Genomic DNA, 14613 nt, shown 5'->3' on the forward strand with positions numbered 1-14613 from the left:
TACCCTGTAATATATAAACTCTTATTACCCTGAAGATTTTGTTTCAGGATAAAAAATGGAAAGCCTCACTTTGGCTTTTATATTTTTTGAGTATAGCTTACAGGAAGTGCTGTATTTGGGGAGGACTGGGATACTTTCCTAGATCAATAAATTGATGCTTAATTTTTTTTTTTTTCATTTTGAATGATGCTTGTGAGGGATCTATAGACCAGAACCTAGAGGAGATTAGGAGAGAGAGAGGTAGGGGTCAGACGTCCCAAACTCCTAAGGACACCGTGTTTCTTTACATTTTCAAGGGAATCTACTCTTACTACCTTTTAAGCTCACTAATGTGTTAGGAGTGTTTCCTCATCCTTTCTTTGTTTGTTTTCTGTTTTTTAGGTTACTGTCCATATGGTTATCGGGAATGTCAGAATGGCAAATGTTATAAACCGGAGCAAAGCTGCAATTTTGTAGACGACTGTGGAGATTATACTGATGAAAATGACTGCGGTAGCTCCTGTACTTTTGAAAAAGGCTGGTGTGGTTGGCAAAACTCTTTGGCTGAAAACTTTGATTGGGTTTTGGGGGTTGGCTCTCCTCAAAGCCTAAGACCTCCCAGAGACCACACACTTGGAAATGAAAATGGTAAGTTATTAGGTTGTTCCAGTCACTCTAATCGCATTCACAGTGAGCATCACGTTATCTTCCCTGAGAGCATCTGGAGAGACCACCGTGGTGCCAGGGCAACTAAGTCAAACGTTTAACAAGTGTATTTGTCTCCTGGGACTGCATAACAGACTGCCACAGACTGGGTGGTGTAAACAGCAGACGTTTATTGTCTCACAGTTTTGGAGCCTAGAAATCTGAAATCAAGGTGTCAGTAGGGCTAGTTCCTTTTGAGGTCCTTGAAGGAGAATCATCTGTTCCATGCCTCTCACCTAGCTTCTGGTAGCTTCAGTCACTACTTGGCTTGTAGGTGGTACTCTCCTTCTGTCTTTGCATTGTCTTCCCTCTATGCATGTCCATCTCTGTGTCTAAATTTCCCCTTTTTATTATAACAGTCTTACTAGACTAGGGCCCACCCTCATGACTTTATTTTAACTCGATCATCAGCACAGACCCTATTTCCTAACAAGGTCACAGTCACAGGGACTGGAATTAGGACTTTCACGTCTTTGGGGGGACACCATTTAACGTATAACAGTGAGTAATTAAAATTGAATATTACTTTGATAATTGTAGATAGATGATAATATACGCTGCTCTCAGGTACCTTTCCTAAATGACACATACTTGTCATCAGTAACCGTGAATTCTGCCACTCATTTGATCATTAGAGAGTCATTTAACTTTTCAGATTCTCAAACTTCTCATCTGTCCCATGGAGATAATAGAATTTGCCCTGTGTGCCAAACAGGGATTGTCAAGATCAAATGAGATGATCTGTATGAAGGGGAAAGCAGTTAGGAAGCTGTAGAGACGTGCAGTCGTAGCTGTAAGATCATCTATGTGAAGGGTGCTAGGTATGGCTCACTTTTACAGTGAGCTGAGGTCAGGTCTCAGATTCATTGGTCAAGGGGCAAAAGACATTAGGAGAATAAAGAAGGCATCCTGAATTCCTGGATGCTACAGAGTAGGAAATAGTGACATTTCACAGGCCTGGGATAAAACAAAGCTCTCCAAGCCAGACCATCCATGACAAAGAAAGGTAGGTGTCAGTTTCATTCAGACACTCAGCTATACATACCTAAAATGTTTTGGATATTTGGATACACAAGCAGAAAACTCAGTATCTTTCCTTGTGTGTTGTATATTAAAATCCTCAGCCTTTCCTTTATGTACTCAACAGATGACTGAATTCTTGAAAGTATGTCATATCCCTCTATTTGTATTTCATAGACAGTCTTTGCATTGTTTTACAACAACTGGAGAGTTTGGGGAGTCCATGAAATAATTCCTATAACTATCTCGTTGAGTCCATGGCATAAATACCCCGTCAGGTCAGTTAATCTGCATACCGTGAAGTACTTTGCTAAAACAGAGACAGTTGGATATTGCTCTGTCAGTGAGCCAGAGGCAACGCTATTAAGATTTCCTTTCTCTTTCAAGCAGAAATACCTTTGGCAGTTCAGATCCTAGAAATGTAATTAAAAACCCGAAGATGGAAAAGCTAACATAATGCCCTCGATGTCAGTTTTGCGTTATCTGAATCCCATCTTGTTCCCAGGGCACTTCTTGTATCTGGAGGCTACTCCGGTGGGCCTTCGGGGCGAAGAAGCACACCTCAAGAGTGGTCTGTGGCAAGAAGCCAGCGCTGCCTGCACCATGAGCTTCTGGTATTTTATATCCACAAAAGCCACAGGGTCCATTCAGGTCCTCATTAAGGTAGGATCTTCTCCTGCAATGCCTCTGAGCTTAGTGAAGTTTCCTAGAGACGGCACATGGCCAAAAGGAGATTATCCCAACTTGGCTTACCTGGCCCTGGGAAGCCTCCTCCCATCAGAGGGAGCTGCTACTTGTGGTTCAGATGCTCTGCGGAGTTTGGTAAACTGGGCGTGGGAACAAGCTTTGAGCCCAGCGTTGTACCCTGTGGTTATGACTGAATCCCAGAGACTCCTTTTACGGTAACAATTAGTCTAAGACACACAAGTTTAGGTATTTCTTTCCCAGTCCTTCTCAGTAAAAGAAACTAGATTATTTGTACATCTGAAAGGACAGCAGCTATCCATTTTAACTCATGTATGAGCAATCATTAAGGGAATTAATATTAGACATTCTGGTTCTAAGCACACACCGTGCAAAGGACAGAACCGATCAGGAGAATGAGGAAGGTATGATTACATTGAACTGCTTATTAACTATGACACAGTAATGCATTTTCTTACTGTGGGTTAATTAGATGTCTCTGTCAGGGCTTTAATTTCATTTAACAGAGTGACAGTGTTCAGGGACCAAAATACCAAAGTATACATTAATATTAATGAGACATGGTTCATATACCTTTACTCTTTGGCAAGTTACAACAGCAGCAAAAAGGAGATAAGTGTGTGTGCGCGTGTGTATGTGTGTGTGTGTGTGTGTGTGTGTGTGCACACGCACACGTGTGTTCATTTCAAGAATCTCGTTAGAATTCCAAGAAAGCTTACTCTAAAACCATGCTCTAGAGGCCATTGCTGTTTTATCACACACTGGGCTTCGGTGAAGTGTCCTGACACTGATAGAAAATGCCTGGCCATAATACCAAAGCCCTCATATATGTGAATAGCTAATGCTGCGTAGTTCATGTTTTATCTAAAACCTGAGTTAACTTTGTGTTTTAGGACTCTTCCATAATAATGCAGAAAAGCCTGCCTAATAAAATACATGCAGCAGTACCACAGTGATTTATTCTTATATTTAAATATGAAAACTTACTGAAATGTATGTAAGGCTTCAAGTTCTTGTAAGAGTATTTTGCCAGTACTCTATTGAATGGGATACTGGATTATATGGTCTGTACTGCTCAATAACAAAAATTCAACTGAGTAAATTTAAAGATCAAATTGCTTTATTGAACGATTTATGAATTGGACAGCATCCCATGTAGCAAATAAATAGAAAGGAGCCCTGCCAAGTTGTGGAAAAGGAAAGGTTTTTAAAGGCAGAAAGGGGGCAGAAAAAGGAAATTACTAGCAAAACATGCATTGCTTCAGGGAAGGTTGCACTTCTGAGGAGGATGGAAGGGTTCTGTTGGGCAGATTACTTTCCTAGTGCTGACTGGTTATGACTACAGTCCTGAAGCAACTTGAAACTGCAGTTAGGTTAAGTGTTAAGTGTTAGTTTCCTGTCATGGGGCTTAGCACAAGTGACTCCATTTTGAGCCTCTTTTCTCTTTTTTCAACAGTACCATGTGAAGGACTTGGTACACTGGATTTTGCTTTTATTATTTGTTTCACTCATATTTACATTTCTCCTCTCTTATAGTATATTAGTATAAAATGTAAAATTGAACTATTTTGAGATATAAGTCTTCCTTTCAAGTCACGTTGAGCTCCCGTGTTTCCTCCAGTTGATTCCTATGGACATTTAACAGCATCTTTAGAGACCCGTTTTCCTACCGTATTAAAAAAAAAAAAAATATATATATATATATATATATATATATATATGCCTGTTATTCAGTGACATTTATTACAAAGGAGAGAAATCTTTCATAATGTATATTGATTTTATATTCATGAATTTTAGGTCAATTGTTCCATTTTTGGTAATTAACAATACATATTTCTGATCATCATTACAAAGTACTTCTTAGGCTTCTCTCTGTGTGGAACCATGCTGGATTTTTACCTTGCTCATTAGTTGGAAATTGTCCTAGCCAGATGGCAAGCACAGTAGGGTCAGGGATGCTACCTTTTCTTTCTTTCTTTATTCCTCATCTTTTAAAATGTTCCCGATCTATACATATGTTGCCCCTGGCCCAGTTTCCTCTGCCTTTCCTCAGGAATGCCTCCTTCTGTGTTCCCCTCTTCCCTCCATACCAAGTCCAGCACAATCTGGTAGATTCAGCCTTTCACAAAACATTCCTTGACCGCTTTTGCCCACCATGATTATTCCTTTTTTTCTGAGTGTCCCTCACAACTCCAGAAATTCTTCCTGCTCACTGGCTGTTCATTTATATTTATTCTATTTCAGTAGATACATTATAAAATATTTAAGGCAAAGCCTTGAGGCTTTAGTCCTTATGTCTCTAAGTTCTTCAGAGAAGGGACTGCTGGATGAAGGGATTGCAAGAGGGGAGTAGTTCCCTCCCAGAGCCCAGTGCTGGGCTCAGGACACCCCTTGTTTGAGTTAATCCTTGTGCAGGAATGGCTGTTATGCACGACATTAAAGTCTAACCTGGAGAATCTGAAACCTAGGTCTGAAATATATACATGCAATCAGATGCAAAAGGCATGTAACCACTGACCAATAATTTAATGACAATCTAGTTGTAAACGGTAGTATCGATTACAGATCACAACCAGAATAATACATACTGAGAGTTACGTTTACCCACACACACTATTTCATGTAATTCTTAGCACAAGCCTCTGAGGTAAATAAAGTGAGCCCCATTTTACTGAAGAGGGTCCCCTAGAAAGAACCTAACCACCCTATAGCCACATAGCCAGTCAGTGACAGGTGGGAGTTTGAATCCAGGTATGTTTACATCCCAAACTTATGTGTTCACCCCTCACCCTTCTCCCCAGTGTTCCTCACTGATAATACTGAGTTTTCTACTCTTCATAATGAAATAGAGATTCTGTTTTCCTGAGATCTATATTCATTGCACAGAATCATTTTTTAAGGGGAAAAATGAATAAGAATTCCTATAATGGATATGTGTGATTCTTAAACTATCCTGTTACAAAGGAGTGAATTCAGGGAAACCCCAGGAAAACCCCAGCAATTCAGGGAAAAATGAATAAGAATTCCTATAATGGATATGTGTGATTCTTAAACTATCCTGTTACAAAGGAGTGAATTCAGGGAAACACTCAGTGAAGAGCAGTACTATTTTACATATTGTCTATATTACATTTTCCTTCTATATTTCCTGCTTTCAGTCACGTGAAGACTTTTCACTAAAGAGATGTGATTAAATCAAATGTAATCTTTGTGTCTTAAAGTGATTGGTGAATTCTGAGAAGATGGAAAGAGCATCTTATTGAGAAATTAACCTTAATTTTTTTCTTTCCTTGAAGTCTGCTTCAGTTATAAATGTAAAGCACACACAATAAAATGAAGTAGCTACAGTTTTTCAAGAGAAATTACTTTTTTAAATACAATAGTTTGCTTTTTTTTTTTTTTTTTTAATGAGAACAAAGAGTCTACCAGGTAGAAGGATTATTAGCTATCCCTCACTGCTTGGACCAAGCCACTTTGTAAGTGGGATTTAGTCCATGGGAATTGCTTGTGATCCCTGCCATTCCACTGTGTTCATTTAATGGGTGAGTCAGTCAAAACTCAGATGGGCTAAGTAGGAAGTCCAAGGTTATAAGTAAGTGGATGAGCTAGGACTTGAACTCAGGTATTATAAAAATTAAGATTAGAATGTTACACAATCTGATTTCTGTCTTTCTGTGAGAGAAGATTGAAAGTTGATCATCTAAATTAAAATACATGGGTCATATCTTTTTCTGAATGTAGTAATAATTCATTTTTAAAATAGTATGTTTGTTCTTGAAAACATCTATCATTTTTACCTACCATTTAACTCATTTACATTCAGTATTAAATTTCGCATTACATTTAAATGTATTACTTTTCAAACCATCTAAGATTTAAAACAAAATATGAAACAAATGTTCAGGGGTAGATAAGAGTTCCACATAAAAATTAACTTGTTTTTACAATTATATTTAATTTTACACATTTTTCTGGTCACTTGTTTTCTGATGGGGTTAATTATGAGTAATATGTTGATTTTAATATGCTAAAAAGAATTTTGGGGGAATTTTAAAATTTACTTGTGTTTGATAAAGTGTTTTCATAGGTAAAAAGTCTATCTAGTCTCATCACGAAACAAAAGACCTTTGCATCTTTTCAACTAGCCATGTGAATAAAATGCAGGAACACCTGCTACCTGAAGGGCATTATTGTGTTTTAGAAATACTCCATCTTTGATAAACTGTTGATATTTTAATCAAGATGACTGCGTGCTGTAGGGAATTTGAATCTATTTGACTGAAGGCATTCAGGACTATCCATTATGCCATCATGATAGAAAACATAATATATTCAAGCCAGAAGTGGAGAAAAATAATGTATTTCAGGAGAGCCCTCCTGATTATAGCAACCTAGTTATGATGCAAGAACGTAATTAAATTAGCTTATTGCTTTATCTTGCTTAGTGATTCAGAGAATTTTAGAGCTGGTGGGGTCCTTCGAAATATGTTTAAACTCTTCATTTTGCAGATGAAGGAATTAAGATTATGAGGTTGTATTTCTTGTCCCAGCTCATACGGTATTTTAAGAAAAAAGTTAAGATGTAAATCCAATTTTTCTGACTTCTAATTCAGAGCTCTTACATACTTCCTGGAAATTCTATCTAAAAATCATATTCAATATGGAAATACAGATTTTGTTCAATAGGCAGTGGAAAATGTCAGATCAACAAAGGAAAGGCCAGATTCCTTTGCCTACTTAGAAGCCTGGAAGTTCTGGTTCTGTTTTACCCTCAACCTAGCAAACAATGAGCATCAGTTGGGTTTAAGAGTCAACTGGAAAAAGTGGGCATTCTCCATCCATCCTAACCCACCACTACCCTGTCCCCGGCACACACACTCACCACAGAAGGTTTACAACTAATTGCTAATACTAACGTGCCTAAGAGTATGTCAGACAGATTTTTATATTTACGCATCTTTTGATCTCTTCGGCCTACTGAATATATGATGCTATTTTAGTCACATTGTTGGGATTTTATTCATTATTTCAGAGTAAAGGATGTAGAGAATATGGGTAGAGAGGATACATGGAAGCTGGATAGAGAAAATCGATTTTTCAAAGACTGTCACGTGCATTGGGGGCTGTAAATCCATTAAACTAAACTTTAGTACCAGAACTTTATTTGCTTTTCTGGCATTGTTTCAGCACATTAACAATTCAATCTGCGTAGATTGGGCGCTACTATATTAGTGACCTTGACCAAATCAAGGGAGAAAAGTTGATCTTTGCATTTCAAGCTATAGCCTTGCAAGAGATCAACACACCCAGAGTTTTATTAATTAGTTCCCACAAGATCACAGTGCCATGATTTATGTAAAATAAATGTTCCTTAGAGAACATGGCAATGTTTATTTCAGGTTTATTTTTGACTAAGTGAGATTTTTCTAAACTTCTCACTTCTTCCTTTACCTCCTAGTGCTGCCCCCTATGACTCACAGGCAGCCAGTGGAGTCCCTTCTATTAAGATTGCTATTAAGATGCTAACAACTTAGTTAAATTGATCCCAGAGTTTTACTTTTCAAGAGACTCATAGGGTCAGCTCTAAAGATTGTTCTCACTACTATTACTGCTGTTTCACTTCCCTCTCTGTTCCCACTACTGCTACTGCTCTTGTGACAAGCCTCTAGTTATTGACTGATTTCTTTTTATTAATTGAAGTGTAGTTGATTTACAGTGTTATGTAAGTTTCAGGTGTACAACAGAGTGATTCAATATTTTTATAGGTTATACTCCATTCAAGGCTATTATAAAGTATTGGTTATTTCCACTATGCTGTACATTTCATCCACGTATCTCATTTATTTTATGCCTGGTACTTTTTGTGTGTGTGTGTGTGTGTGTGTGTGTGTGTGTGTGTGTGTGTGGTATGCGGGCCTCTCACTGTTGTGGCCTCTCCCGTTGCGGAGCACAGGCTCCGGATGCGCAGGCTCAGCGGCCATGGCTCATGGGCCCAGCCGCTCCGCGGCATGTGGGATCTTCCCGGACCGGGGCACGAACCCGCGTCCCCTGCATTGGCAGGCGGACTCTCAACCACTGCGCCACCAGGGAAGCCCTGCCTGGTACTTTTTACCTCTTAATCCCTTCTTCTATCTTGCCCCTCTCCCCACTGGTAACCACCAGTTTGTTGTCTGTATCTATGAGTCTGTTTTTGTTTTCTTATATTCATTCATTTTGTTTTATTTTTCAGGTTCCACATATAAGTGAAAACATACAGTATTTGTCTTTCTCTAACTTATTTCACGTAGCATAATATTCTCTATGTCCGTCCATGTTGTTGCAAATGGCAAAATTTCATGTGTTTATTAATGGCTGAGTAATATTCCTTTATATATATATATGTATGTATATGTGTATGTACATATATATATACACACACACCACATCTTCTTTATCCATTCATCTGTCGATTGACACTTAGGTTACTTCCATATCGTGGCCAATTTCTTTTTTCTATACAATGTGCTAAGTCTTTTTTTACACATAGTAATTCACTTAATTCACTTAATCTTCAGAGTAAATCTGTAACAGACCATGAAATTGAGACCCAGGTCACATAAATAATAAGTGGTGTCCTCAGGATTAAAGCCAATTCTAACTCCAAAATCCATGCTCTAAACCACTGCACTCAACTTCTGCTCTTAGATTTTAAAACATTCTCATACCCAGGAGGCAAATATATTACTGTTCATCAAAGTTTTCCAGTGGCTCTGAGATCATACAAATTAGAGATTTCCATCTCTGCATATTAATAAATCCACAGGCCTATCCCCACACATGTTAGAGAGGGGAGGGGATTACTTTGTGTTTAGCAGCTTCTGTAGTTTTATTTGTTTTTTTAACAGCTTGTGAACATCTAGTAATAGTAACCGTATTTATCTAAATCACTCTACCTCATATCTAAATAAAATAAAATAAAAATAAATTCTAAAATAAAATTCTAAAAAAATTCTAAAAAATTCTAAAAATTCTAAAATTCTAAAATAAAAATTTCAAAATCATGTTTAATAGTTACACTTTAATGTTGGTGAAGAAAGAATGAATTGGAAGCAATGTAATTTGATTTTTATAAGAACACAACTAGCTAGATGAAAGCTCTTAATTTTTATTCAAACACGAAATCTTTAAAACTTGCAACCATCTATTCTTTCAGAATCTTCCCCTCTCTCTCTCTCTCTCTCTTTCTCTCTGCTTTCTAGTATGATCAAACTTGATAACTGTTTTTCCCTCTTTGAAAACTGAGACGTCTAAATTAAAAGCAGAAATCTTCAAGATCAGGGGCTCTTAATCAATAGTCTGTGTATGTGTTTGTGTGTGTTACAGACCTCTTTGGCAGTCTGATGAACTTCTGCATTACTTCTCAGCATACTGTTATAATGCATAAAATACTAGAATTACAAAGAAACAAGTTAAATTAATACTAATTATTAAAATATTTTTTTAAATCCAAAATGGTGACTTAGTAAACTTGTGTTAAATGACAAAATCTAGCAGAGGATGAGATAACTGCTACTATTTCAAAGGGTGATATAAGCATAAGTGATATTTTTGAGATAATCATGGCACTTTAAAGTGATATTAAAATATTTGTTATTATTATTGGTGAGAAAGTCACAGGTACTATTAATACTTATGATTTGTTGCCTGTATTCACGATTGAAGAAAATACCAAATTTTAGTTGAAGTTAGTAAAAATAAAGATGTATTTCCCTCATCCATGTTCCAACCCTCTTGAAAACCAATATTCTGTATATAAGGGGTCTTGAGAATTTTTTATTTTGTAAGGGTATCTACCTTATATGTTCAGTGTTAACATTTATAATCAAATACCTTATCTGAGTAGGAGCTTTCTGCATGGAAAAGCAACTCCAGTTTCCAATAATTGAAACATAAAGGCATTGAAACATAAACATAAAATGAAGATAACATTCAATCTGAACCTGAAAGTTCAGAGCAGCGTAGTTTTAAATGGGCTTAGGTGCTGCCACAGCAAAGAGCTGTTTCAGTCGCTGGTTATCAGGCTCACGGCCAGGTAGAGTCAGCAACTTCCAAACTGACTGCTGATGGATTAAAATATTGCGAAATTTGTCACCCAGATTCAGGAGTGTCTTTTCAAATGTCGTTAAGTAGTCACGCTATTGACTTTCTGTGTAATATAAGATCTGGGAGAAGAAAGGGAAGAAAAACATTGTAACTTACCTCATTTTTAAATTTAACGTTAATTTTTAAATTAATTTTAAGGTATAATTGGCCAGTAGCTTCACTTGCTTACTCCTTATCTGCCGGCAGAAACTTCATAGGTGCGATTGTTGTATGTGGACTGCCCTATGTAGGAATCCTGAGGGCAGGTTAATTTCCTTTCAACTTTTGCTTACTTCCCGATAATATTTGCATCTTAACTGTTTAAAACCAATTTACCATGGCAAAACATTCCTTTTCATTTTATTTCATTTGGGGGAGTGAGGGCAGTGCCTGAAAAATTAAAATAGTCTTCAGCACATGAGAGTAACTCTTTCTGGAACTCATAAGTTCTCATCAATTAATTTTTAACGCCTGCTCAGTTCATTTTCTTTGGAGTCTGCGACACACGTTTCTACTAAAATTGGTTAGAATTGCTTATCTGTGGGCTGACTGCTGTAACTGAATCACACGCCTGACTCAGAGGCTGCTACAAGGTTGGTGATATGTTTTACCAATTATAGATCACAGAATTGGAGTAGAGAAAAACCCTATGATTCATATCAAACTGAACGTGAAAATCCGAATAACGTTGGCAATCTTATCTCTATAAGAGATGAATAGGTAACACATTCCTATCTGTAATCTCTGGTGAATTTTAGTTACAACAAATGTTTAAAACCTATTTTTAACAATGAAGAAATATTTAATTTACTTTTTCCAGATTGGTGCATCTCTCCACGTCTTCTAAAGAAGTCAGGAATATTTTCTAATAACCTGTAAATTGTGCCAACAAAGCAGTGTAGCAAATTCTGCTGTGATCCTACCTCTGTGGATCCCATTATGTGAGAGATGTAAATAAAGGAAAGCTGGGCAGTTTGGATGTACTGTGTACTAACTTAGACTGTTTACTGCTAATTAACAATATTCCTAGTTTAGGACTACAACTTTTCTTTGCAAGCTCAATCCCAACTCTTTTCACCCCTTGCTTCCGTTCATGCATTCAAATCAATCTTCTGTGAACTTCTACTGAATATACATGCCTTGTGCTCATGGAGCTTGTGAGTTTAGAGTGGACTTAACTGTTGGCAAAAAGCAGCAGTGTGGTACTCAGTCTATCAGAAACAGTTGGAGCTCTCCCACCAAAACTGAATGTTCTTTGATATTTAATTACCCTCTTTTGAAGTTGTCCTCTTTCTGAGAGGATGACTTATGACTTGCTGTGCCATATTCCTGGAACAGGAAGCTCTCTGAGGTCCACAGGGTGGGTCCTAGATGAGTGGTATGTGTTCCCATACCACTGAGTCTACGTCTCATGACCCCACCACACTGCATCTTGACTGTCTACGTGTAGAGCTCTGTTGTCTGATGGCTAGGGAGCTTTCATGGTACAGAGACTGTATCTGCCTTGTTTCCTGTCTTATCTGTAGCATGTAGCATAGGGCCTCGTGTATAACGTATAATAGGTGTTTGAAATGAATGAGTGAACGTACAGGATTTCCATATATAATTAAATGCCGACTATAGAGAACAAACCATCCAATATTCTAGGAATTCAAAAGCTATTAAAATATTTGTGGAATGAAATAAGAGAAATTTGAACTGGACCTTGAAAGGTAAGAAGAATTTGGATAAATAGAGGAAAGAAGGGAGAATATTTCAAATGAAAGAATGCATAAAGGTAGAGAAGTCTAAGATGTTTTCAGTGGATCCTGAATTTACCAATTATCAGGTAGTGATTAAAGATATAATATTAATGATAATAATAAAATAAGCAATTATTTGACCCTTTAAAGTTTACAGCATACATTTGTTTATCTGGTACTATGAAGTTATTTTTGTTATTTAATACAGTATTGCTTACATTTACTGTGTTTGTCATTTTCAGTCATTTCTGACTTTTTATTATCTTTAGCTTTAACTTTATAACCATATTTATTGAGTAACTTGTAATACATTTATATTAAATAATGTTCCAAATTATAAATGCAGATTAGCAATTTGTATAAACACTAGTCATAGCGTTAATCAAATTTAAAATAATCCCAAACTGCTTTTTGAACAGCAGAAGAAAATCAATTGAAAAATCAAATTCTTAAAGATTATTTTTAATGAACTTAACTTTAACTTCTGCTTGAATGAGAAAACACATTTCAGCTTAGCTGCTAGATATTCATTCAAGCGTGGTTGACATTATTTTCTTTTCAGCAATTGACATGATGGATTGAATAGCTTTTGTAGATTTAAATTAAAAATATATAAATTCTTCATTTAGTTCTTATAGCCCAAGTTATATACAAAATCACTTAGGTTAAACATAAACAGCCTTGACAAAACAGTCAATGGCAGCCAATAGGCCCACAGTGGTTACTTCTCATGATATGACCGTAAGATTGAACAATCAATCAAGAGAAGGTTCTCCAGTCAGAACCATCTATTCACCAGCATTTTGTAGCACTCGCCTTGCATACATTTTATGTAATTTTCCGTATCAGTGCTGCTCATGTGATATTAAAAAACCCCAACAAGATTAATTAAATATTGAAGAATAAAATTTTTCTGGGTAACATTGAACTTTGGAAGGCCACACACCATTATAATGTCTAAGATTTTACTCCCCAAGAACTAATTTTTAACCCCATTAAAAAATGTATGTTATACCCTCCTACACGCCTCTCTGCAAGTCCCATTTGTGGTGTTCTGGGAACCCTCCTTCTTTTGTGAGGGACATGATTCTGCATCATTTGTAAGGGCAAGCTTTCCAACTTTTAACACCATTGCTAAACTTAATTTTTCCCTTAAAATATTTCTCATCCAGTAAATAGTGCCACATGTTATCCATTCACATTTATCTTCTATGCTCTTATCCATGCCTTTTCATTATCCATAACTTTTAAAAATCTACTTTTTCTACATTCTTCTGGCCCTTGTCATTTTCTACCACTATCTTGAAGGTAGGATACAAGTACAATTTATTTTTGTTTCCTCCATAATAAATAGTTCGTTTTAGGCACATAAAGTACCTGTTAGAATAAATAAGACAGATTTCCAATATCTCAGTGAACTTAAATATAAACAGGGAGAACAATATGTAAGGATATAATAAAAGGAATTTACAAAATGGAAGATCTGGGGGAATATTTGGGGTGGGACATAAAGATGGAATTGTCTATGCAGTCTAGACTGAGTCTTTATTCTTTACAAAACAACTACCTTTGTGGTCCTAATTTAAAATCCTGTATCATCTTGTGGTTGATGTCATTCTCTCAAGAATGGAAAAATAGAAAGATAAGCATGGACTGAATTACTGTTCTTTTTATGAATTAGACCATTTATTTATGGATTTACTTTATGGATCAAGAATTTAACATTTTATTTCCTGTATCATATAGTCATATATTAAGACTTTAACATGCACATTTCCATGACTGAGTCACTGAAGACTGTTGCGGATTACAGATACAGATCAATATTATTTTCAATTCAAGATGCGCCATTTACTGCATCCTACAGATGGTCATTGTACATTGCTTTGTCCTCTTTTATGCTAACCTCCTGGTGGCAAGAGAGCATATACCTCTTCAGTATTACGAGCTGAGGGATCATTATTCTGAGTGTTAGCAATTGAAGTGACATAGAGACTTGAGGTCAAAGGGAAGGGTGAAATAATATTTTCGGTGAATTTATGGATTTCTTTTCATCAGCATTCATGAGCCCTAAGGACTTTTAGCAGTCATATTTTTAATGAGTTAACGACTCTTTTTGACTTCACTGGGGTCATGCAGCAAATAAAATCTCACCAAAGTTAGAGATGCATATGTCTTCTGAATTATGACAGAATGGTGAGAAAATTATTTAGTTTAGAGGAGGACTCAATTTTGAAGGGGGGGATATTTAAATTATTTTTGAGAAAAGTTATGTTAGGATGAAAATAATAACTTTCTTAGCTTCATTAAAATTGGAGCTAATTTTTCTTTGTAGTCA

The 14613-nt window shown here is 36.5% G+C and overlaps 1 protein-coding gene across 1 annotated transcript in view; it reads left to right on the forward strand.

Annotated features, from left to right (window-relative positions):
• MALRD1 (MAM and LDL receptor class A domain containing 1) overlaps window positions 1–14613 on the forward strand; it is a gene marked incomplete at both ends in the record, with an annotated part of 578033 nt that overhangs the window by 305417 nt on the left and 258003 nt on the right. Inside the window, 2 exons of the mRNA XM_082648013.1 lie at window positions 382–627; window positions 2210–2367. Of these exons, the coding sequence (XP_082504139.1) occupies window positions 382–627; window positions 2210–2367 (404 nt within the window). The remainder of the gene's footprint in view (window positions 1–381; window positions 628–2209; window positions 2368–14613) is intronic.

Source organism: Grampus griseus (assembly GCF_964374135.1).
Source record: "Grampus griseus genome assembly, chromosome: 2".
Classification (NCBI taxonomy): Eukaryota; Metazoa; Chordata; class Mammalia; order Artiodactyla; family Delphinidae; genus Grampus; species Grampus griseus.